The following is a 24,796-nucleotide window of genomic DNA, read 5'->3' on the forward strand; positions in this document are numbered from 1 at the left end:
AGTTTTCCTTTTTGAGCCAGAGTCTCACTGTTTAGTCCAAGCTGGCCTTGCACTTAAGACCCTCCTGTATCTGCCTCCTGAGTGCTTGTATGATTAGTTGTGTTTTACCACACTTGGCCTAAGAATCGTTGATAAATGTTTTTATAAGTTGAAACAAGTGAATTGGAAATTGATAGGAACACTAGAGTATTATTTATATGTTCATTTTTATTGTAAAATATTAAAATATTTCCACAGTTTATCTTAAATCTTTTTTGGTATCAGATTCCTGTATAGGATAAAAGTTAACTAGTAGAAAATCTAATACAGGTACCTGCTAATTTAATAGTTTTTTGTTGTTCATTTTTGGTGATACTGCATTTGAATTTAGAGTCTGGTACTTATTAGGCACTCTACCATTTGAGCCATATCCAAGCTATTTGGTTTTATTTATTTATTTTTGGTAAGGTCTCCTTATTTTGCCTGGCCTTGAACTGTGGTCTTCCCACCTGTATAGCTGGCATTACAGGCACAAACTACCATACCTGACTTATTGATTGATATGAGGTATTGCTGAGTTTTTGCCCTGATCGGCTTGGAGCCATGATCCTCCTGGTCTGTGGCTCAATAGTAGCTGGGATTTACAGATAGGAGCCATTGTATCCAGCCTAAGATTTTCATTAATCAAAAGAAATAAGGTTTATTCTTTTTTTTAATCTTTTATTGTTTTTTTTTTGTGATACAAGAACATCATCAATAATAGAAGCTACAGGGGGCTGGGGATATAGCCTAGTGGCAAGAGTGCCTGCCTCGGATACACGAGGCCCTAGGTTCGATTCCCTAGCACCACATATACAGAAAACGGCCAGAAGCGGCGCTGTGGCTCAAGTGGCAGAGTGCTAGCCTTGAGCGGGAAGAAGCCAGGGACAGTGCTCAGGCCCTGAGTCCAAGGCCCAGGACTGGCCAAAAAATAAAAAATAAAAAAAAATAATAGAAGCTACAGATACACATAGGACGTTAGGTTTATTCTTCTGATCATCAGTGTCAGCCAAACTTTAAAACATGCATATCAGATCTTGTCACTTTCCTGCTCTAAATCTCTATCACATTTCTAACAGTCACATTTGTAATGAAACCCAAGTCATTGCATTGACCTGTATAGCATTGTATAATTTGGTCTCCACAAATTTCTTTGACTCTATCCCCAGATTCACTGACCTTTCTGCTTTTCTTTTTTTTTTTTTTTTGCTGTATCTGAGTTTCTTTTGCACAAGGCTATTGCTCTACTACTTGAGCCACAGCTCCAGTGCAACTTCATGAAATTTCTGTCTATGCATACAGTATATTTCAAACTCACTCTCCACATTTTCTTTATTTATCTGCTGATGGACACCTATCCTGACTCTGTAACTTAGATATTATAAACAGTGGCTGCTTGTAAATTTGGTTGTACAGGTAACTTTATTCTACATTGACTTAACATTCCTTCAAATATATGCCCAAGAATGGTACAGCAGAATCATGTTGTGGTTTTTCTTTTCGATGTCTGGAGGAACTATACTGATTTCCTTAGTGGCTGGACTAATTTATATTCGCACAAACAGTGGATGAGGGTTCTCTGCCATCCCTCAGTCCTTGCCACCATTTTTTGTTTATTTGTTTTGTTTTTGTTGCCAGTCCTGGGGCTTGGACTCAGGGCCTGAGCACTGTCCCTGGCTTCTTTTTGCTCAAGACTAGCACTCTACCTCTTGAGCCACAGTGCCACTTCCGGCTGTTTTCTATATATGTGGTGCTGAGGAATCGAACCCACGGCTTCATGTATACGAGGCGAGCACTAGGCCATATTTCCAGCCCCTTGCCACCATTTTTTGTTTACTTGATAGACTGGGTGAGATGGAATCTGAATGTAAATTTCACCTACATTTTCTTTTTTTTTTTCTTTTCTTTTTTTTTTTGGCCAGTCCTGGGCCTTGGACTCAGGGCCTAAGCACTGTCCCTGGCTTCTTCCCGCTCAAGGCTAGCACTCTGCCACTTGAGCCACAGCGCCGCTTCTGGCCGTTTTCTGTATATGTGGTGCTGGGGAATCGAACCTAGGGCCTCGGGTATACCGAGGCAAGCACTCTTGCCACTAGGCTATATCCCCAGCCCTAGACCTACATTTTCTTTATGGCTAAGGATTTAGTTATTTTATTATTACTATTATTATTTTTGCCAGTGCTGGGCCTTGAACTCAGAGCCTGAGCACTGCCCTTGGCTTCTTTTTGCTCAAGGCTAGCACACTACCACTTGAGCCACAGTGCCACTTTTTCTGTATATGTGGTGCTGAGGAATCGACCCAGGGCTTCATGTATGCAAGGCAAGCACTCTACCACTAGGTCGTATTCCCAGCCCTCTTAAGTGTTTTTAAGAACTAGAATCACATAAATTTTTTTATTCACTTTTCTAAGAGTCAGAAAAACAACCTAGAAACAGACACATCAGTTTTTCAGATAGAAATAAACATAATATTTGAAAACAAAAGCTCTTTGGATCTTTTGCCAGTTCTGTGTGTGTGTGTGTGTGTGTGTGTGTGTGTGTGTGTGTGTGTGTATGTGTATATATATATATAATGGACGCTTTGTGTCAATCTTTAGATTTCTTGATATTTTTAAAAAGTAATTTTTAAGTCATGAATACTAAGATTTATGGAATTTATCTTTTACTGAAATTTGATCATAAAGTTTGTTTTTGAATGCATTTTATATTTTTAGTGTTCTGGTTTGATATATTAGCAGGCATGCAAATAAAAACACCAACAGAATTTAGTTTTAAAATTCATCTATAGACCTTAATCCTTATTTGGAAAGACCTTTTGTTCATTTATTTGTTTCTGGATGCTAGAACTGCAGCTAATTGTGAATTTGAAATGAGACCAAGACCACCAAGTTAATTCACACAGCCTCCCAGGCACCTGTTGGGTAGTGAATTTGCTATTTCACTACTGATCTGGACTGGAATCCTGGAGTCTATTCATTTTGTATCATACAGAGACAGGTACATTGTAATTGGGATAAGTTTTTTTTATTGATGGGAGAAATGAATGGCATTATCTTGGTTTTCATTATTATGAAGAGTAGTGCTTAACCAAGTGAGGAATTCACTGTGTTCAACCACAGTTTTGTATTCTGCAGTTCCCTTCTGTTTGATTTATGAGCATATGCTCATAGCTAGATCCAAATGGTAGATTGGCAGTGGGTACTTCCTTTGTTTAGTAACCTTCTGAGTACATAAAGTGAATTAGCTCATTTAGTCCTTTTACTACCCCTCCCCACCATTGTTTCCCCCTTTACCAGGGCTCTCTGTTTGCTTGTTATTTAATTTGAGGAGTCTCATGGACTTTTCTGCTTGGGTTGGCTTCAAATCACTGTCTTATAGGTTTCTGCCCTTTGAGTAGTTAGGTTTACAAGTATGAGCCACTAGTGCTTCCAATAGATGTAAAACATCTCATAATGGTTTTAATTTTTACTTCCTAATGAAAAATTATGTTGAACATATTTTTATGTGATTATCATTTTTGGACTAGTGTGCTGTTCTGATCTTTTGCTCATGTTTCAGTTGAGTTGGTAATTGTTGAACTATGGGGGTTCCTTATGTATGGTCCACTCCCAGGGAGGGCTCCCTGCAGATGCCCTGGCCTGTTTAAATCTCTATCCAGTTACCTAGGTAACTGTCACACTTGGGGGCAATTACTTCCCCTCTTTTTTGAGATCACACCCAAATTCATCTGGACACACCCTAATCTACCTGGACACACCCTAATCCACCTGGATATACAGCCCATCCCTTACCCTAGATAAGGCATAGCTCCAGAGTGACTCTGCCTTGGATTTAGCAGCAGGCTAGCAGTTTGGCCAAATTAAGTTCTCTCTTCTGCTAGATACCCATGAAGTTCTCCATCATCGGTTATCTACTTGAAAATCTCTTACAGATACAAGCCTCTTATATGGTTTGCAAATACTTTCTCTTATTCTATGGACTGTCTTATTAATTAATTAATTAGCGTTCTTGCTGTGTTGTCCAAATTGATCTTGAACTTGCTGTGTAGTCCATGTTGGCTTTCAAATTTGGAATCCTGCCTTAGTTTTCCAAGTGCTGGGATAACGGGGTGTGTGTATGTCACCATGCCTAGATCTTGTCACTTTTCAAATTTTTGTGAAGTCCAGTTTATTTTGTTTATTATGACTTGTGGTTGTGGTGTCATCTAAGAAGCATTACCCAAAGTCGTGAAGACTTATTTTTAGGAGTTTTCATTTTAAGAGTTTGAAGAGCGGCACGGGCCAGTGGCGCAATGGATAACGCGTCTGACTACGGATCAGAAGAGTTATAAGTTTTTTTTTTTGTTGTTTTTTTTAGCCAGTTCCGGGGCTTGGGACTCAGGGTCTGAGCACTGTCCCTGGCTTCTTTTTGCTCAAGACTAGCACTCGACCACTTGAGCCACACCACCACTTCTGGCTGTTTTCTGGGGAATCGAACCCAGGACTTCATGCATGCTAGGCAAACACCCTACCACTGAGCCACCTTCCCAGCCCAAGAGTTTTGAGTTTTAAGTTTTAATTTTTACATTTAGGTCTTTGATCCATTTTGAGTTAACTTTTGTATGTAATTACATGTATGCCATTCTTTTATTACTGTATTTGTAACTAAGATACCATTGTGATACAATCATTTGATAAAATTATGTACTTCTCTTAGTGTCTAAATCTATGAGGAAAAAGCTTGTGTATACTTGGCACTTATGTTTCATTAGATAACAATGGTTAATAAATCAGTGGCTTTGGATATTTTAAAAGTATACAATTTATTATTTTTGGTCTTGGTGCTTGAACTTGGGGCCTGGGCACTGTCCTTGCTCTTTTTGCCCAAGGCTAGCACTCTACTACTGAGCCACAGAGCCACTTCCAGCCTTTTCTGTATATGTGGTACTGAGGAATCAAACTCGGGGTGTCATGCATGCTAAGCAAGCACTCTACCACTAGGCCAAACTCCTGGCCAAAGTATACTTTTTTTTTTTTTGCCAGACCTGGGCTTGAACTGAAGGCCTGAGCACTGTCCCTGGCTTCTTTTTGCTCAAGGCTAGCACTCTACTACTTGAGCCACAGCGCCACTTCTGGCTTTTTCTATATATGTGGTGCTGAGGAATCAAACCCAGGGCTTCATGTATATGAGACAGTTTACCACTAGGCCATATTCCTAGCCTGAAGTATACAATTTTAAAGAGCAAATTTAAAAGATTTTGAGGGGCTGGGGATATAGCCTAGCGGCAAGAGTGCCTGCCTCGGATACACGAGGCCCTAGGTTCGATTCCCCAGCACCACATACAGAAAACGGCCAGAAGCGGCACTGTGGCTCAAGTGGCAGAGTGCTAGCCTTGAGCGGGAAGAAGCCAGGGACAGTGCTCAGGCCCTGAGTCCAAGGCCCAGGACTGGCAAAAAAAAAAAAAAAATTTTTTTTTGAATAGTTAATAGGTTTGTCTCCATATTTTCAGATTATATAAACTATGGTTTAGATGTGGTTTATTCCCATAGGTTCATGTGTTACAAACTGGTGAGCAGCATTGAGATGTGGAGAGACCTTTTTTTTTTTTTTTTTTTTTTTAATTTTTTTTATTATCAATTGAACATAAATTTTTTTTTACAAGGTGCTGTGCAAAGAGGGTGCAGTTACATAGTAGGGCAGTGTGTACATTTCTTGTGATATCTTACAACCTGTTTTCCCATCCCTTGTCTAGGTCAGGTAGACCCATATGCAGTATACAATGTATCAAGCACATATACAGTGTTCACAGACTTGGTCTCTACTGTCTCTCCATCTCCCTTTGTTAACAGTCATATATCAGGGAGATCATGCCCCTTTGTTTTCTGTGTTCTAGGCTTGTCTCACTCAACATTATTTGTTCGAGTTCTGACCATTTCCCTGCGAATAACAATATTTCACCATTCCTAATCGCTATGTAGTATTCCATTGTGTATAAGTACCATATTTTTTGGATCCATTCATCTGTGGAGGGGCATCTGGGTTGTTTCCAAATTTTGGCTATTGTGAATTGTGCTGCGATAAACATGGAAGTACAAATGTCCTTTTGATATCTTGGGTTTTGCTGTTTAGGATAGATGCCTAGGAGTGGTATGGCTGGGTCATAGGGTAGGTCTATATTGAGCTTTTTGAGAAACCTCCATACTGTTCTCCAAAGTGGCTGTACTAGTTTGCACTCCCACCAACAATGGAGAAGGGTTCCTCTTTCCCCACAGCCCCTCCAGCATTTGTTGTTTCCTGAGTTCAGAGTATGGGCCATTCTAACTGGGGTGAGGTGGTATCTCAGGGTTGTTTTTATTTGCATTTCCTTTACTAGCAGGGATGTTGAGCATTTCCTCATGTGTTTCTTTGCCATTTTTATATCTTCTCTTGTGAAGTCTCTCTTTAGCTCTTTTGCCCATTTCCTAATAGGTTTATTGGGCTTGGAGGGGCTTAGTTTTTTGAGTTCTCTGTAGATGACAGATATCAGGCCTTTGTCTGTTGCTGTGCTGGTAAATATCCTTTCCCATATCGTTGGCTGTCTTTCTATTTTGGTGGCTATGACCTTAGCTGTGCAGAAACTTTTTAATTTGTAGTAGTCCCATTTGTTGAGTCTTTCCCCTATTTGTTGTGCGCCTGGGACTCTATTCAGGAAGTTCCTTCCTGTGCCTATAAGTTCTAGTGTCTTTCCTACTCTGTCCTTCAGTAGTTTCAAGGATTCAGGTCTGATGTTGAGGTCCTTGATCCATTTTGAGTTGATCTTGGTGCATGGTGATAGGCTTGGGTCTACTTTGAGTTTTCTGCATATGGCTGCCCAGTTCGTGGAGAGATCTTTTAGAGACAGGGCCTAGTGGGAAGCTATTATGTCAGGGGGTGGCACCTTGGAAGAATTCAATGCCCAGTCTTGAAGTCTAGGTGGGAAGAGCTTGCGTTATTTATCTCAACAATGTGTTACATTACTGCTGATCTCTTCCCTCCCCTCTCCACTCTCCTTTCACTCCTCTTCCCCTCTCTTCCCTCTCACTCCTCTCCTTTTATCTTTCTCTCCCCTCTCACCCCATTTCCTATTCTCCCCTCTCCCCTCTTTTCCACTGTCCCCTCTCTCCTTGTTCCTCTCTTCCTTGTCTCCCTCTCTCCTCTCTCGTGTATATGCTCCTCTTGCATGTGCCTACATGTGAAATTCATGATTTATCTAGTTTCATATCTATATTTGAAAAAGCAGGTGTCAGGAAATGATTAGACACATGTGCATGGTTGTTTTTGAAACAATATCATTTGGTATAAACTTTGTTGGATTATTACCTGCTATTGTATGACACATAAACATAAAATATGCCATCCATGAGTCATTACTGATATATAATTTTTAAAAGATACATAATTTGCTGGGTGCTAGTGGCTTACGCTAGTAATCCTAGCTACTCAGGTAGCTAAGATCTGAGAATCACAGTTCAAAACCATCCTGGGCAGCAAAGTCTGTGGGACTCTCCAATTAACTACCAGAAAACCAGAAGTGGAGCTGTGGCTCAAAGTCGCAAGTGGTAGCCTTGAGCAAAGGAGCTCAGGGACAGTGCCCAAGCTTTGACTTCAAGCCCCATGACTGACCAAAAAATTTTTTTTAAAGTGATTTAATTCCTCAAAAGAGAATAAAACCAATTTTGGTGGTTTTTTTATTTTTTTTAAGTTTCTCAGCGCTGACACAGGTTAAAAAAAAGTTTATCAGTGTACCTTCAAGTAATGTTACTGAGAAATGTGCCCCACAATTGCAGCTTGTAATGAGACATTAATGGTTTGAAAGTACTTTACAGGTGGCTTGGGAATGCCACCTAATTGAATGATTGGAACCAGCTGTGAGAAGTAGATAGGAAATTGTCTTTTCTTCCTGTAATATTTTAGACATGTAACATTACATGCTCTGGAGGAACATTTTAAATATTTGGTAAATTATTTGCTTTGAAGCTAGTCTAACATCTATTGGAGCATTTAGGATTAATCTTATGCATCTTTAAAATGTTTTAATTTTTGTTTTACCCCCAAATTAAAAAATGTTGTGTTAAGGTATGACAGAAAAATTGCTACTTTAACCATTGTTGAGTGTATAGTTTAGCCATATTAAGTACAATTGTCTCCTCCTTATCTGTGGTTTTGTTTTTTGTGGTTCACTTATATCCAAGGTCAACTATGGTCAGAAATATTAAATGGAAAATCCTCCCCACTTCCTCCCTGATTTCTTTATATAGTTAATTGTGCTCTAAAAATGATGAATTCTCTTTCTTAAAATTTCTCCTTTATTCTTGAGAGATATTTTCACTGGTTATAGGATTCTATGTAGACATCCTTTTAGCACATAAAAATACTGTGCTACTTACTCCCTGTAATTTCTTTTTTTTTTTTTTTTTTTGCCAGTCCTGGGCCTTGGACTTAGGGCCTGAGCACTATCCCTGGCTTCTCTTTGCTCAAGGCTAGCACTCTGCCACTTGAGTCACAGCGCCACTTCTGGCTATTTTCTGTATATGTGGTGGTGGGGAATCGAACCCAGGGCTTCAAGTATACAAGGCAAGTGCTCTTGCCACTAGGCCCTATCCCCAGACCCTCCCTGTAATTTCTTATGAGCAATTTTCTGTCATACCAATTATCATTTCTCCATTTATAAAGTATCACTTTTCTTTGGTTATACTTGAACCATTTATTTGTTTGTTTATTTAGGAGTTTAACTTGGATTATATTTTCTTTGGGTTCTACTCAGCTTCACCTTTTTTATTATTAGTTGTTTTAATTGTTATTACAAAGGTGATGTACAGAGGGGTTACTGTTTCATATGTCAGGTAATGAGTACATTCCTTTTTGGATAGAGTCATCCCTGTCTTTGCCCTCTCTCAGTTTTTCCCCTCCTGTCCTTGCCCACAAGTTGTATAGATCATTTTCAACATAGTACCACTTGATACTGATTCAGCTTCACCTTCTTGAATTGTAGATTAGTTTTTTTCTTTTTTGATGTGCTTGGGAAAATTTCCATCATTTTTCTTAGAGGACTTTTTTAGTTCTGCCCTCCTTTTTTTAGAGACGGATGGCACTATGGTTAAATCTTCTGTTACAGTCTCACAGATTTCAAAGTCTCTATTATTTATTTTATTATTCTTTGAGATTTTTTTTCTCTTGTTTGGGTTAGTAACTCCAATTGTTTTGGTTCCTGGCTTATGGATTCTTTCTTCTTTCACTTCCATATGTTGTTGAACCTATCAGTGATGAGTTTATAAGCTTTATATTTCCATTACTGTATTTTTCTCCTTTTGGTTATTTTTAGCCTTGAATCTGGGATATATGAGTCTAGAACCTGGGATACTTTAGCCTTGATTCTAGGATATATTTCCTATTATGTTTTGATTTTCCTAATGATTAATGACATTGAGAATCTTTTCATGAGCTCACTAGCCCTTTATGTATCTTCTTTGGAGAAATAGCTATTCAAGTCAATTGTCCATTTTTGAATATGGTTGTTTTATTGCTGCATTACATGCATTAAAAAGTATATTCAGAAAATTAGCCTTATTTAGTATAGATGATTTACATATATTTCTTCATTGCCATTTTTATGCCCTAGCAATTTAAACTAGTCAGAAAAAAATATTTGAAATTTAAAAAGTGTTAACTTCATGTTATTCTTTCCAAGATGCTATCCACATTCCTCTAGAAAATCTCTATTTTCTACAAGTATCTCATATATCTGTCTTCTATGCAATCTTTACTTCTTCAGAGTAGAATGAGTGCTGAATGCTGTGTGTACTCTATCATGCGTCTGTGATATTTTCATTTGCCTATTTGTTTACAACAGTTTTAGTGATTAGTCTTCATTACCGGTCTCTTGCCTTTAATATAACTGTTGATTTGGTGTATGGTTTATAATTAAATAATAAGTGTTATGTGAATATATACATGATTGAATAAATGAATTCAATTTTATGACTGAATTAACACTATATTAAATTTGATTCTAATTCTATTCCTGCACTGGCAACTATAACCCAAATGGTTTATGGGAGAAAAGAGTACTCATTTCCAAGCTTCCCTTTGGCAATCCTCATTTTCTGTCACAAATTCCCAACAAGTCTGTGATAAGTCTTTGTTGCTGAGTAGACTTTATTATAGCTTATAGTAGTACATATATAAACTTTCTTATGACTTTATCCCTGATTGGTTGTTTATGATTTGTAAGTCTTTTGAAAACATTATGAGGATGTTTATCAGATAGAATTGCTCATGTTTGACCAGAAATGTTTATTATCATTGTTGTTTTGGGGGAGTAGACCAAAGACTTTGAGAAATAATCCTTTGGTTGGCATTTAAAACCAAACCAAAACAAAAAGTGGTATCTTTCCCCCTTTTTCATTATGAGGGTAGCCTTTTATTGTGAATTCTGATAGTAAATTACTTATTGTAAATTACTTATTGAAATCATTTAGTTCATAAAGTCCCTTGGCAGCAAGATCTTGAAAATATTTTACTGTTTTGGCAGATTTCACACTAAGCCATATTTCAAAAAGTCATTAGTGAAAGTTCTGGAAAGAGAACATTCATCATAAAATGATATGGTACTAAAAGATGGATTGCACTATTTTACTTGATTTACTTGTGCCAATTATATGGGTTTTTTATGAGTCATGTCCTGTGTAATTTCCAGTAAAACTTTGATTTTAAATGTAAAAAATGTTTACTTTAACAGTTAATTAACTCCTAATGTAAATTCAAAATTCTGTATTCTCAACTGGGCACTGGTGGCTCATGATTGTAATTTTAGCTACTTGAGAAGCTGGGAGGATTATAGTTTGGGGCCAACATAGAATGAAAAGTTTGCCATGCCCCGCCTCAACAAAGTTGGGTTCACCCTTATTATCCTAGCTATGATAGGAAGCCTAAAATAGGCAGATAGTGGGCTAGGTTTTCACCTGGGCAAGAAATGAGACCCTATCTCCAAAAAAGAAAACAGCATTGAGATGTAGCTCAATGCTAGTATGCCTGCCTAGCAAGGGTGAGGCCCTGAGTTCAAATGCCATCAAAATAAAAACAACCCCCAAATGCAGTTCCTTTTATCCCTCCCCTCCCCTCCCCTCCCCTCCTCTCCCCTTCCCCTCTCTTCTACTCTTCTCTTCTGCTAGTCCTTGGGCTTGAACTCAGGGCTTGGGCACTGACCCTGAGATTGCTTTGGTCAAAGCTAGCAATCTACCACTTGCCACAGAGCCACTTCTGACTTTTTCTTCTTATGTGGTACTGAGGAATCGAAACCAGGGCTTCATGCATGCTAGGCAAGCACTCTACCACTAAGCCACATTCTTAATCCCTGAAATGCGTTTTTTTTTTCTTTAAATTTTAGGAATTGTCTCTATAAAGTTACATACTACATTGAATTAAACGGAATAATTTTCATGCAAGCTGTTTTGGTGACAGTGTTTTTGCTGAGTGGTAAGGTAGTATTTAGTTATGAAGTAAAGCAAACTTTATAATTTCTTCCCAGAGAGTAATATTTCATCTGCTCTTTAGCATTTATGCATGTTTTCAGTAGCTTACATCATTCAATGTCGGGTTAGCCCAAATTCATTTATCTTTGAAATAATTTTTGAATTTGAACTATTGATGTCTCTCTCTGCAATAGGCACATATAGCACTTCCTATGATATAGTTAGCCATACAGAAATGTCCTTGTCTTGAAATTAACTGAAATTTCCTCAGCTATTTATTGCTCCTGTTCAGTGCCTTCCTGGTTTCCTGTTTCCTCCTGCAGCTATCCACTGCCTGTCATTTTTTTTTTCCCGAAATGCAAAAGCAAGGCTTTATTCAGGCGAGCTGCAACTCGGGCCTCGTCCTACCCACCGACACAGCGGAGGTTAGGAGGAAGCCCCGAGCTGCGATTGCACAGGGCTTATAAAGGCAAAAAACAAAGTTACAGCAATCAGGTGTTCAAGCAAGCAAGATTAGGACACAGGTACAAATCTGATTGACTCAGGGCTCAAGGCACAGGGCTCGAGGCATTCTGGGGGCAGTCAGAGTTAAGCATTCCCAGCGGTTAGAGTTCTTGACTGGCTGGGCCCTAATAAGCTTGTCCTGGGTTTGCTCACAGGGCCTGCTTATCTCAGGTTCACGTGGTAAAGTGGGGTTAGCGCGTTAAAGTGGGGCCTGACTTCAAAGTCTGGCTCTTCAGTTAGCATACTTGGTGAGAGTGAACAAGACCTCTGGGTTTGGTCCCCAGCACAACCAAAAAGGAAAAAACTCAGAACAACTGAGATTGGACCTATCCCTGTTCCCATTTCACAGATGAGAAACTAAACTTAGAGTTGGATAATTAAGCTCAGGCTTACATAACCAAGTAAAAGACTTAGCGTCATATTCAGAGACTCATGCCTTGCAATCTCTACTACTTGGAGGAAATCGGGAGGGCTGTGGTTTAAGGTTACCTGGGCCAGGCACAAGTGAGACTCCATCTCAGCTAATCCAGCTGGGCATGGTAGTGAGCATCTGTAATCCCAGATATGCAGAAGGCATAGGTAAAAGAAGGGTCTCAGTCCATCCACTTCCTGTCATTTATGTTCATAGTCATTCATCTGAAATTTGAATGTAAATTGAAAATTTTAAATGTGATGTGATTGTACACATAAATACATACATGTGTAAGTGTCATGTATTAAAGACTGTGCCATGAGTAGCTTTATACATTAGCTTTACAGCAACCTAGGGGCAAGGGCTATTACCCATAGTTTGCCAGTGAGGAAACTGAGAATCCAAGTGTTCCTGAGGTAATAACATAATTAATGAGAGATAGAGCTAGACTTATAAACTGTAGCTTTTCTGGATTTTTGACTGAGTTGTTTGCAGGAAATAGCTAAATAGAGGAGATAAATAGTTACCATGCTATTGAAAGGTCGGGTGTGTAGACAAAGTTCTGAAAAGTATTCGAATTAGGGCATTCACAGTGACTTGTTTATTTATTAAGAAATATTACTGGACTCTGGTGGCTCATGTGTCTCAGGATGATGAAATCTGAGTGTTACAGTTCAAAGCCAGCCTGGGCAAGAAAGTCCTTGAGGGGCTGGGGATATGGCCTAGTGGCAAGAGTGTCTGCCTCGGATACACGAGGCCCTGGGTTCGATTCCCCAGCACCACATATACAGAAAACGGCCAGAAGCAGCGCTGTGGCTCAAGTGGCAGAGTGCTAGCCTTGAGCGGGAAGAAGCCAGGGACAGTGCTCAGGCCCTGAGTTCAAGCCCCAGGACTGGCAAAAAAAAAAAAAAAAAGTCCTTGAGACTCTTACCTCCAATTAACCAACAAAAAGCTGGAAGTAGAGTTGTGTCTCAAGTGGTAGAATGCTAGCCTTGAGGAAAAAAGCTTAAGGACAGCATCCAGGTCTGAGTCCAAGCCCCAGGATTGTCACATAAAAAGAACCAAGTCAATGTACAATTGTTTTTAAACTTTTCTTTTTATTGTCTTTAAGTAATTATACAAAGTAGTTGCCACTTAACAAAGCAGTTTATTAATACAATATATCTTGAACAATGTCACCCCTTTCAACATTTTCACCTATCCATCAAAAATTATATATTTCATGCAAATGTGACATTTAGTTTCTCCCCAGATATACTCGTTTGCTCATTGATGTGGGATTTTCATGTTTCAGAATCCTGTCCAAAAGATTCCTGATTCTCATGAAATAACCCTGAAGCATGGCACTAAAACAGTAAGTAAAATGTTTGGTTTTCTAACTGATAGGGAAAAGTGGAACACAGGATATTTTCTTTAATTAAGGCCTATTATATACTCAGCTGATGTAATAAAAACTGTACCTATTATGAGAAATAGAATACTTTTATATTCAGTCAAAATAGTCATTGCCTTTCCTTTACATGGACTACTTATTGTCAGTGTTATTGTTGGCTTTAGAAACTTCTCTTTGATACTGGAACATGGAAGACATGAAACTGAAATATAGTTGTGTTTCAAATGCTGTGGGAAAATTTCATAGTACCCTTAATGGTATTTCTATATTAGTTAAATGCATGTATTTGTTCACTTTCCAGTGTTGAGATATAATATGAAATTTTGGCCAATGCTAGGGTCTAAGATTATGTTATTTAGTATGCAGATTGAATTTTGATCCTATTTCTCTACTTAGATTATTTAAAGGTGAATATAAAGCATTTGAGATGTAAGAAGAAATCATTGTGTCTTATTGCAAGATCACTAAAAAGTGTTAGTCGATTGAATGAAATGTAAACTGAAAGAATAAAAATATTGCCTTTTCCTTTTCAATGAAACTACCCTTTGAGAAGAAGCCACATCTTAAATTGAGAGGACAGACATCAGTCAATGGAGATAGACCCAGAAATGATAAAATTAATAGTCATGGATGTTAAAAATAGTGTCGTCTCTGGGCTGGGAAGGTGGCCTACTGGTAGAGTGGGTTTGATTGCTCAGCACCACATAAACAGAAAAAGCCAGAAGTGGCGCTGTGGCTCAAGTGGTAGAGTGCTAGCCTTGAGTAAAAAGAAGCCAAGGACAGTGCTCAGCCCCTGAGTTCAAGCCCCAGGACAAAAAATAAATAAAAATAGTATCATCTCACAAAACGTTTTCTTTGGTAAATATTGTTTATATATATGTATGCATACATATATCTATGAGCCACTGTTCTACCACTTGAGCCACACCTCTAGCTCCTTTTCTAGCTCCTTTTTTGCCTTGGTTATTTTCAAGGTTGGCTCATGCTTTATGCCCAGGTCAGCCTGGGTTACTTGTATTTCCCTGTCCCTGAGGATAACAGGTACACTATATCCAGCATTGTGCATCCCTCATGGCTGTGATAACTGGCATGTTGGTTGATGTATAATTTGGTGGGTTAGCCTTGAATTGTAATTACCTCCATCTCCATCTCCCAAGTAGATAAGAACACGCAGTGCTTGATTTATTTTAAAAAATAGTCTTGAAAAGATTTCTCAAGATTTTATTTTGAGAAAGTGAAGTTATTTGTGAGATTTTCTCCTTCCTAAAAGCAACTTAAACTATTGTATGGAATTGTGGTGATAGCCATTCTGAGAACATTGTTAAGTTGAACCAAAATTGTCAATTAGAATAAAAGTATTTTTCTTTATTTCAAGAGAAATAATAGTATAGAAGGTGCCATCCATTTCCACTTTTCAGAAGTAGCATTAGTTTATGATGTATTTTTCAGGGCCCATAGGATAGGGAAGTTGGGATTAGAAAATAGAATTGGGCATTATGATAGACCATTACGTGTTTTTTTTTTCTCGAACTAGGTACATTTTTTTTTTTTTTTTTGCTATAGTTTTTTGTTTTGCTTTTGAACAGGTTTCTGCTTTGGGCCTGGATCCCTCAGGTGCCCGTTTGGTGACTGGAGGATATGACTATGATGTTAAATTTTGGGATTTTGCTGGAATGGATGCTTCTTTTAAGGCATTTCGATCTCTTCAGCCTTGTGAGTGGTATGTATTTGCTATCTTTGTATTTGACTTAATTTTCTCATATTTGGAGACAATGGACAGTGCTGTTGCCACTTTAATTCTATATGTAATGATTTGTTCCAAAATAGTATAACTATCTTCATTGTTCGAATAAAAGTAAAATAAGCCTTATACTAAGATCTTCCTTTTAGTTTATCAACCTGTTTTAAAGGCATTGATTTTTTTTTTTTTTTTGGTTGTTGTTGTTTTCTTTTGGCCAGTCCTGGGCCTTGGACTCAGGGCCTGAGCACTGTCCCTGGCTTCTTTTTGCTCAAGGCTAGCACTCTGCCACTTGAGCCACAGCGCCACTTCTGGCCGTTTTCTATATATGTGGTACTGGGGAATCAAACCCAGGGCTTCATGTATACGAGGCAAGCACTCTTGCCACTAGGCTACATCCCCCGCCCTGCTTTGCTTTTTTGGTCTGAAATGAGATCTTACTATAGATGCTGGCTTGGAACTTAACTGTACAGTCTAGATCAGCTCTAAATTTGTGATCCTTTTCCTGTCTCCTGAGTTCTGGAATTACAGGTGATCATTATCATTCCTGGTTGTCTTTGGTCTTTAAAAATACTTTTGTTTAAAAATTGTTCCTTACCTTTTTGTTTATTTTAAAACACACCAGTATGTACTGTGCAATATTATGTTTTTTTGTGTGTGACATATGTTAATCTAGTTTCCATGTTCTAATTCATGCTGCATTGTCCTGTTATGTTCAGCCAGCATTATATCACAAAGGACTTTATATATTGCAGGCATTAGCTACTTTTTCAACTCTGTTTTTGACTCAGTGTGAAGCTTTCTCTCTCATTTCCCCCCCCCCCTCCCATTTTGAAGGTATTATATCTTGCACTCAGGGCTTCATGCTTTCATTCAGCTTTGTTGTTCCTAGTAGTACTGTGTTACTTGAGCCATACCTCCAGCATGGCTTTTTGCTGGTTAATTGGAGAACACTCCTGGGCTTTCCTGCTCATGAGACCTTTGACCCTCATCCATCAACCTTTTGAGTAGTTTTTTTAACCCCCACCCCTTTAAATAACTGTATTACATCTGTTGCAGAATATTGTTCATTTTCCCTTTTATCCATACTATCTTTTCAAGACTAGTGTTGAGTGAGTGTTTTTTAAAAAAGAAGAAGTGCTAAAAAAAAAGAATTAGGGTCTGGGAATATGGCCTAGTGGAAAGAGAGCTTGCCTCGTATATGTGAAGCCCTGGGTTCGATTCCCCAGCACCAAATATATAGAAAATGGCCAGAAGTGGTGCTGTGGCTCAAGTGGCAGAGTGCTAGCCTTGAACAAAAGGAAGCCAGGGACAGTGCTCAGGCCCTGAGACCAAGCCCAGGACTGGGTCCCCCCCAAAAAAAACAAAACAAAAAACCAAAGAATTAGCCATCCTTATTAATTGGCTATTCCTATCATATTTTCTTGCAATCCCTTGACATTAATTTATATATATTGGTAAAGGATTTAAGTTCCAAGCTTCTAAGACTTTCCTCTTCTTTAAAAATTTTTTTCCCGGGCTGGGGATATGGCCTAGTGGCAAGAGAGCTTGCCTCGTATACATGAGGCCCTGGGTTCGATTCCCCAGCACCACATATACAGAAAATGGCCAGAAGTGGCGCTGTGGCTCAAGTGGCAGAGTGCTAGCCTTGAGCAAAAAGGAAGCCAGGGACAGTGCTCAGGCCCTGAGTCCAAGGCCCAGGACTAGCCAAAAAAAAAAAAAAAAAAAAAAAAAAAAAAAAAAAATTTTTCCCCTAATTTGGTGCCGATCCTGGATGTTACCCCTAAGCCTTTGTGCTAATGGCTATTGCTCTACCAGTTGAACCACAGATTTTTGGTGGTTAATTGGGGACAACAGTCTCAGGGAACTTTCCTACTATGTGTGATTTATAGACATGAACCACCACAAATGTGAGCCACTGGTGCCCAGCAGCTTTTCTTTTTATTTTTTTTTGTTTGTTTTTTTTTCCCAGTGTTGGGGCTTCAACTCAGGGCCTGAGCACTGTCCCTGGCTTCTTTTTGCTCAAGGCTAGTACTCTTACCACTTGAGCTACAGTGCAACTTCCAGCTTTTTATATGTGGTGCTACAGAATCGAACCCAGGGCTTCATGTATATGAGGCAAGCACTCTACCACTACGCCATATTCTGAGCCCAACTTTCACTTTTATTAACAAACTTGGCTTCAATCATGTAAAGTCATGGAGCTACTGACCTGTACCTGATTGATTGCTAGAGTGATTTTTTTTTATTAATAATCACTAATTTATTGTCAAAGTGATATACAGAGGGGTTATAGTTACATACGTTAGGCCATGGGTACATTTCTTATACTGTTTGTTACTTCTTCCTTCATTCCCCACTCCCCCCTCCCCCTTTCCCTCTCCCCCCCATGAGTTGTTCAGTTGGTTTACACCAAATGGTTTTGCAAGTATTGCTTTTGGAGTCATTTGTCTTTTTATCCTTTGTCTCTTGATTTTGATATTTCCTTTCACTTCCCTACTTCTAATACCAGTATATACAGTATCCAGGGTACTCAGATGAGATAGTGATAGCATGAGTACAACCACAGGAAAGGGATACAAGAGGATTATCAACAAAAGATTTCCCATGCGGTTTCCCATGGCATATTGAAAGTAATTACAACAGTGATATAACACTTGCTTCCATAACATGGAGTTCATTTCACTTAGCATCATCTTATGCGTTCATAAGGGCATAGCTTTTAGGCTCTTGTGATCCTCTGCTGTGACTAGCCTAAACCTGTGCTAATTATTCCCTATAAGGGAGACCATAGAGCCCATGTTTCTTTGTGCCTGGCTCATTTCACTTAGTATAATTTTTTCCAAGTCCTTCCATTTCCTTACAAATGGGGCAATGTCATTCTTTCTGATAGAGGTATAAAATTCCATTGTGTATATATACCACATTTTCCTGATCCATTCGTCTACTGAAGTGCATCTGGGTTGGTTCCATATTTTAGCTATGACAAATTGCGCTGCGATGAACATTGTTGTGCTGATGGCTTTAGTGTGTTCTTGTTTGTGGTCTTTTGAGTAGATGCCCAAAAGTGGGGCTGCTGGGTCATAGGGGAGCTCTGTGTTTAGCCTTCTGAGGAATTTCCATACCGCTTTCCAGAGTGGCTGAACCAGTTTAAATTCCAGAAGTGGCGCTGTGGCTCAAGTGGCAGAGTGCTAGCCTTGAGCTAAAGGAAGCCAGGGACAGTGCTCAGGCCCTGAGTTCAAGGCCCAGGACTGGCCAAAAAAAAAAAAAACAACACACAATAAAGTAGGGTTCCCTTTTGGCCACATCTCCTCCAACATTTGTTATTTTTAGTTTTCTTGATATAGGACAATCTTACTGGGGTGAGGTGGAATCGATAGAGTAATTTTATAATTAGAATATTTCTCCTTCTGTACCCGATTGAGTGGTAGACTGATTTTGTAATTACAATATTTCTAAACAGTGATATATGTTTTAATGGAAAGAAAGTATTGTAGATTGGATTCAATTATTTATTTGTTTGTGGCAATAGTGGGGCTTGAACTCAGGACCTTTTTCTCTTGTTTAGCATTTTTGTGTAGAGCAGTTTTAGTGGAATTATATGTAGTCTTATTTAGAATTCTTTGTGGTTATACTGCTTATGATTTTGTTCCTAGCTTGTTTTTATTATGTTTATCCAGTGTGGTATGTTCTTAACTGACTTTGCCATGTATATCAGTTCTTAAATTAAAAGCCTAAACTACTGAAGCAGCTAAAGATATGTTTTGACTTGAAATAAAGTAGTGTTTTTTGATATTCTCATGTACAAACCTGATGGTTTTAGCACCTATCTCTAGCTTTCTTGACCTGTCTCAGCACTAGGTAATATGTATTATACACATGGAAGGAATAATTAGCCCATATTGTATATCTCCAGACTCAATGAAATGCAGATGAAAAGTATTTGCAAAAAATTCTCTGCATTGATCTCATATAGGCTTTTGTTGCCAAATCATTGTTCCCTATGAAATATAACAACTACATATTTACATTGTATATGATAAGTAGTCTAGAAATTATATTAAAGGCAAGGAAGACATGTAGAGATTGTATATGTTCCATATTTTTATAAGGGACTTCGGCATCTTCAGATTTTGATTTCATTCCCCATGAATGAAGGATGATTGTACTATGTAAGAAACTGATCTTAGATATAAAACTAGTAACTACGTGCTTCAAGTAATGTGGTAGGTGTCTTTGAGGGTATGTATATGTATGTGTATACACAAATATATGTGTATATAATGTGTTCATATTTACATACAGATACATATATGTATATACACACATATACAAGTCTATATATGGACACACACACACACTCTCTCTCTCACACACACATATATAGAGAGAGAGAATGAGTGAGAGTGAGTGTATGTGTTTGTGTGTTTGTGTGCTGGTCCTGGAATTTGAACTCGGTCTAGGAGTTGTCCCTGAGCTTTTGTGCTCAAGGCTAGCATTCTGCCACTTGAACCATAGCTTTACTTCCAGCTTTTTGGTAGCTAATTGGAGATAGGAGTCTCATGGACTTTTCTGCTTGGGTTGGCTTCGAACTATATTCCTCAGATCTCAGCCTAGCAGTTTAGGATTACAGACATGTGCTACCGGTGTCCAGTTTGAATCTATTAGATTTTTTTTTTTTGGCCAGTCCTAGGCCTTGAACTCAGGGCCTGAGCACTGTCCCTGGCTTCTTTTTGCTCAAGGCTAGCACTCTGCCACTTGATCCATAGTGCCACTTCTGGCCATTTTCTATATATGTGGTGCTGGGGAATTGAACCCAGGGCTTCATGTATACGAGGCAAGCACTTTTGCCACTAGGCCATATTCCCAGCCCTGAATATATTAGTTTTAACCCTTATGTTAATCCTATAAATGATTATTCTCCTGGGTGTTTTTTTTTTGTTTGTTGTTATATACAGTGAAGGAAACTAGAACTCAGCAAAGTTATACAAGTAGAATGTGAGGTCTGTGCTCAGTTCTTTCTGTAGCCCCTTATCTAGTCTCTTCTGATTTTTCATAGAATAAAAAGACTGGAAGTTGAAGGGGTAGGTCATTACCACACAGCTAGTTAGCAGAAAGAGGATTTGTATCCCTGGACTCTTGATTCCCATTCCGGTACACTTTTCACTACAGCAGGACACCTTGGCTCCTGGGGCCCAAGTGACAGCCCTAAACAGCTGTGTTTATCTGTCTTGCATGTCTCAGCTTGTTTTGCTAGCCATGCAAAAACTACTTGAAAGGATCCTCAATCTTCACCTTCCCACTCCCCTCCACTTACACGAATATACTCCCATTTGCCTCATGATTAGCTTCACAGAAAGAATTGTGCAATGTCACTAAGCCTTCTTCTGGTGTTAGAGTTACTCCTGGGAGAACATTCACATCCTCATGACTCCAGTTTACTGTCAGATTGGCTTTCTCTTTCTTCTCTTTGATCAGAATCTTAGTTGTTTAGGCAGGAATTTGAGGAGCAGATGTTATATTCCTTGAACAAGCCCTTTAATTCTCTTTAGTACTGTGTCTAATGATTCCTAATCCTGTCCTTTTAACTCTGTAGCTAGCAGAATTAAGAGTGCAATGGGAGAGGAATGGTGAGCTTGATACTAAACATTTCATTTTTATGTTGGCAAAATAGATTACAGAAAAACTGAGGGGACATATTAAAAGTTTTGCTATACAACTGAAGAGCGAAGTGAATAATAATAATGTGTCATTGCTGAGATTTTAAGTTTTGCTCCAGTGTAATTAGAACAATTTGCTAGAGTAGCCAGTGAAATTGAGCCACTGTTTCTACGCTCTCAAACTTTGCTATTTTTAAGACGACCATTTCCCTTTTAAAACAAAAAGTAATCACCAGAATAAACAGTGACCACTTATAATCTTGATCTCCTACGATTAGTGAAGAAAATGAACACTTTCCTCATATGGGAGTACTGTTAACAAAAATATGTCCTGTGAGCTAGTGATTCCATTCTTTTTTTTTTTTTTTTTGCCAGTCCTGGGCCTTGGACTCAGGGCCTGAGCACTATCCCTGGCTTCTTTTTGCTTAAGGCTAGCACTCTGCCACTTGAGCCACAGCGCCACTTCTGGCAGTTTTCTGTATATGTGGTGCTGGGGAATCAAACCCAGGGCTTCATGTATTAGAGGCAAGCACTCTTGCCACTAGGCCATATCCCCAGCCCAGTGATTACATTCTGTAAAGACATTGTCTAAGCAATCTGAACTTTCTTTTTTTTTTTTCCTCAAATTTTTATTATCAAACTGATGTACAGAGAGGTTACAGTTTCATATGTTGGGCATTGGATACATTTCTTGTACTGTTTGTTACCTTGTCCCTCATGCCCCCCTCCCTCCCCCCCCAGGTGTTCAGTTCACTTACACCAAACAGTTTTGCAAGTATTGCTTTTGTAGTTATTTCTCTTTTTTTACCCTGTGTCTCTCAAATTTGGTATTCCCTTTGAATTTCCTACTTCCAATACCAGTAAACACGGTTTCCAATATACTCAGATAAGATTACAGAGATAGTGTAGGTACAACCATAGGAAGGTGATACAAGAACATCATCAATAATAGAAACTACACATACACATAGGACGTTGAAAGTAGTTACAACTGTGATATATCAATTGTTTCCATAACATGGAGTTCATTTCACTTAGCATCATCTTATGTGATCATAAGGGTATAGCTATTGGGCCTTGTGATGCTCTGCTATGGCTTGCCTAAACCTGTACTAATTATTCCCAATAAGGGAGGCCATAGAGTCCATGTTTCTTTGGGTCTAGCTCACTTCACTTAGTATAACTTTTTCCAAGTCCTTCCATTTCCGTACAAATGGAACAATGTCATTCTTTCTGATAGAGGCATAAAATTCCATTGTGTATATGTACCACATTTTCCTGATCCATTCATCTACTGAGGGGCATCTGGCTTGGTTCCAGATTCTAGCTATTACAAATTGTGCTGCGATGAACATTGTTGTGCTGGTGGCTTTAGTGTGATTTTGTTTGTGGTCTTTTGAGTAGATACCCAAAAGTGGGGCTGCTGGGTCTTAGGGGAGCTCTATGTTTAGCCTTCTGAGGAATTTCCATACCACTTGCCAGAGTGGCTGAACCAGTTTACATTCCCACCAGCAATGAAGTAGGGTTCCCTTTTGGCCACATCCCCTCCAACAATTGTTATTGTTAGTTTTCTTGATATAGGACATTCTTACTGGGGTGAGATGGAATCTCAATGTTGTTTTGATTTGCATTTCTTTTATGGCCAGTGATGTAGAGCACTTTTTCATATGTCTCTTGGCCATTCTCATTTCCTCATCAGAGAAGTCTGTTTTTAAGTCTTTAGCCCACTTGATGAGGGGGCTCTTGGTTCTTTGCGGTTTTGTTTTGGATGAAGGTAATTTTTTTAGTTCTGCATGTATTTTAGATATGAAGCCTTTGTCCGTTGAATGGCCGGTAAAGATCTTCTCCCAATCTGTGGGCTTTCTGTTTATCTTGCGTGCTATGTCCTTTGCCCTGCAGAAGCTCTGCAGTTTGATGCAGTCCCATTTGTCCAACCTTTCTTTGATTTGTAGCCTTTCTGGGTCTTTGTTAAGGAATTTCCGTCCTGCACCAAGGAGCCCAAGTGTTTCTCCTACTCCTTCCTTTAGAACTAAGGAAATGGAAAAACTTCCCATGCTCCTGGATTGGGAGGATTAATGTAATCAAAATGGCAGTATTGCTCAAGGCTATCTACAAATTCAATACAATACCCATTAATATCCCAACACCATTTTTTAATGAAATAGAGGAAGCAATCCAGAAATTCATATGGAACAATAAAAGACCCAGAATAGCAAAAACAATCCTAAGCAGAAAGAACAGTGCTGGAGGAATTACAATACCCAACTTCAAGCTGTATTATAAAGCTATAGTAATAAAAACAGCTTGGTATTGGCACTGGAACGGGCCTGAAGACCAATGAAACAGAATTGAAGACCCAGAAATGAACCCACAGAACTATGCCTACTTAATCTTTGATAAAGGAGCTAAAACAATAGTTTGGACGAAAGATAGCCTCTTTAACAAATGGTGCTGGCAAAACTGGTTCAACACATGCAACAAACTAAAACTAGATCCTTATGTAGCACCGTGCACCAAAATCAATTCCAAATGGATCAAAGACCTCGAAATCAAATCAGACACCCTGAAAACACTAAAGGAAGGAATAGGAGAAACAAAATGTCTTCTTGATGAACCATAGTTATGCTTGCAGAAAAGTCTAGTGGTTAATTAACCTCTCCTAACAGAGATCACCTATATTGTCTGAGAATTGACTTTGATCTTTTTATAGTTTTTTTTTGTGTGTGATTTTTTTATTTTTTGTGTGTGATTTTTTTTTTTCCCCGGAACTGGAGACCAAACCCAGGGCCTCGCGCTTGCCAGGCGGGCGCTCTTCCGCTTAGCCAGATCCCCAGCCCCGTAAATTGACTTTGATGCTGTGTGTTTTTTTTTGTTTGTTTGTTTTTCTGGCCAGTCCTGGGGTTTGAACTCTGGGTTTGGGTACTGTCCCTGAGCTTCTTCTGCTCAAGGCTAGCACTCTACCACTTGAACTATGGCTTCACTTGTGGCTTTTTTTCTCCCTGGTTAATTGGAGGAGCTCATGGACTTTTCTGCTTGGGCTGGCTTGGAACCATGATCCTCAGATCTCAACTTCCAGAGTAGCTAGGAGTACAGGCATGAGCCTCTGGTGCCTGGTCTGTTTCCTTAGGACTTTGGGTGTTACCCATTGGTAAGGAAATGTATAGCAGTAGGAGTGAAGATTTATAACATAGAAAACAAAGCCTGAGTAACTCTGATGCAATTGAAGACCTGAGACAGCAGAAAGCTTAAATAAACAGTGGGAGTTGTAGAGGTAAATTAGTAGAGTCAGGGTATTTGAATCATACAATGGCAAGTCAGACTTGAGAGCAGCAGATACTGAAGAGTAGTTATTTGGGTGTCTCCCTCTTTGTGCTCCCCCAGAGCAGTTGTCACATTGCTTAAAGCTGAGGGTCTTTGTGGAGCCTGAATAATAGCTTTTCTGAGTATTCTATTGTTTGACTTCATTGGACTTATACTTTATTTCAAATAATGGGCTTTTTTGTTCCTACAGATTTCTTTCTTTCTTTTTTTTTTCTTTTTTTTTTGGCCAGTCCTGGGGCTTGAACTCAGGGCCTGAGCACTGTCCCTGGCTTCTTTTTGCTCAAG

General features: G+C 38.9%; 1 protein-coding gene across 1 annotated transcript in view; it reads left to right on the forward strand.

Moving 5' to 3' along the window:
- Wdr70 (WD repeat domain 70) overlaps positions 1–24,796 on the forward strand; it is a 201,947-nt gene that overhangs the window by 23,873 nt on the left and 153,278 nt on the right. The window contains exons 6-7 of the mRNA XM_048368484.1: positions 13,694–13,753; positions 15,379–15,512. Coding sequence (XP_048224441.1) covers positions 13,694–13,753; positions 15,379–15,512 — 194 coding nt within the window. The remainder of the gene's footprint in view (positions 1–13,693; positions 13,754–15,378; positions 15,513–24,796) is intronic.

The sequence above is a fragment of the Perognathus longimembris genome, chromosome 19, assembly GCF_023159225.1.
Source record: "Perognathus longimembris pacificus isolate PPM17 chromosome 19, ASM2315922v1, whole genome shotgun sequence".
Taxonomy (NCBI): Eukaryota; Metazoa; Chordata; class Mammalia; order Rodentia; family Heteromyidae; genus Perognathus; species Perognathus longimembris.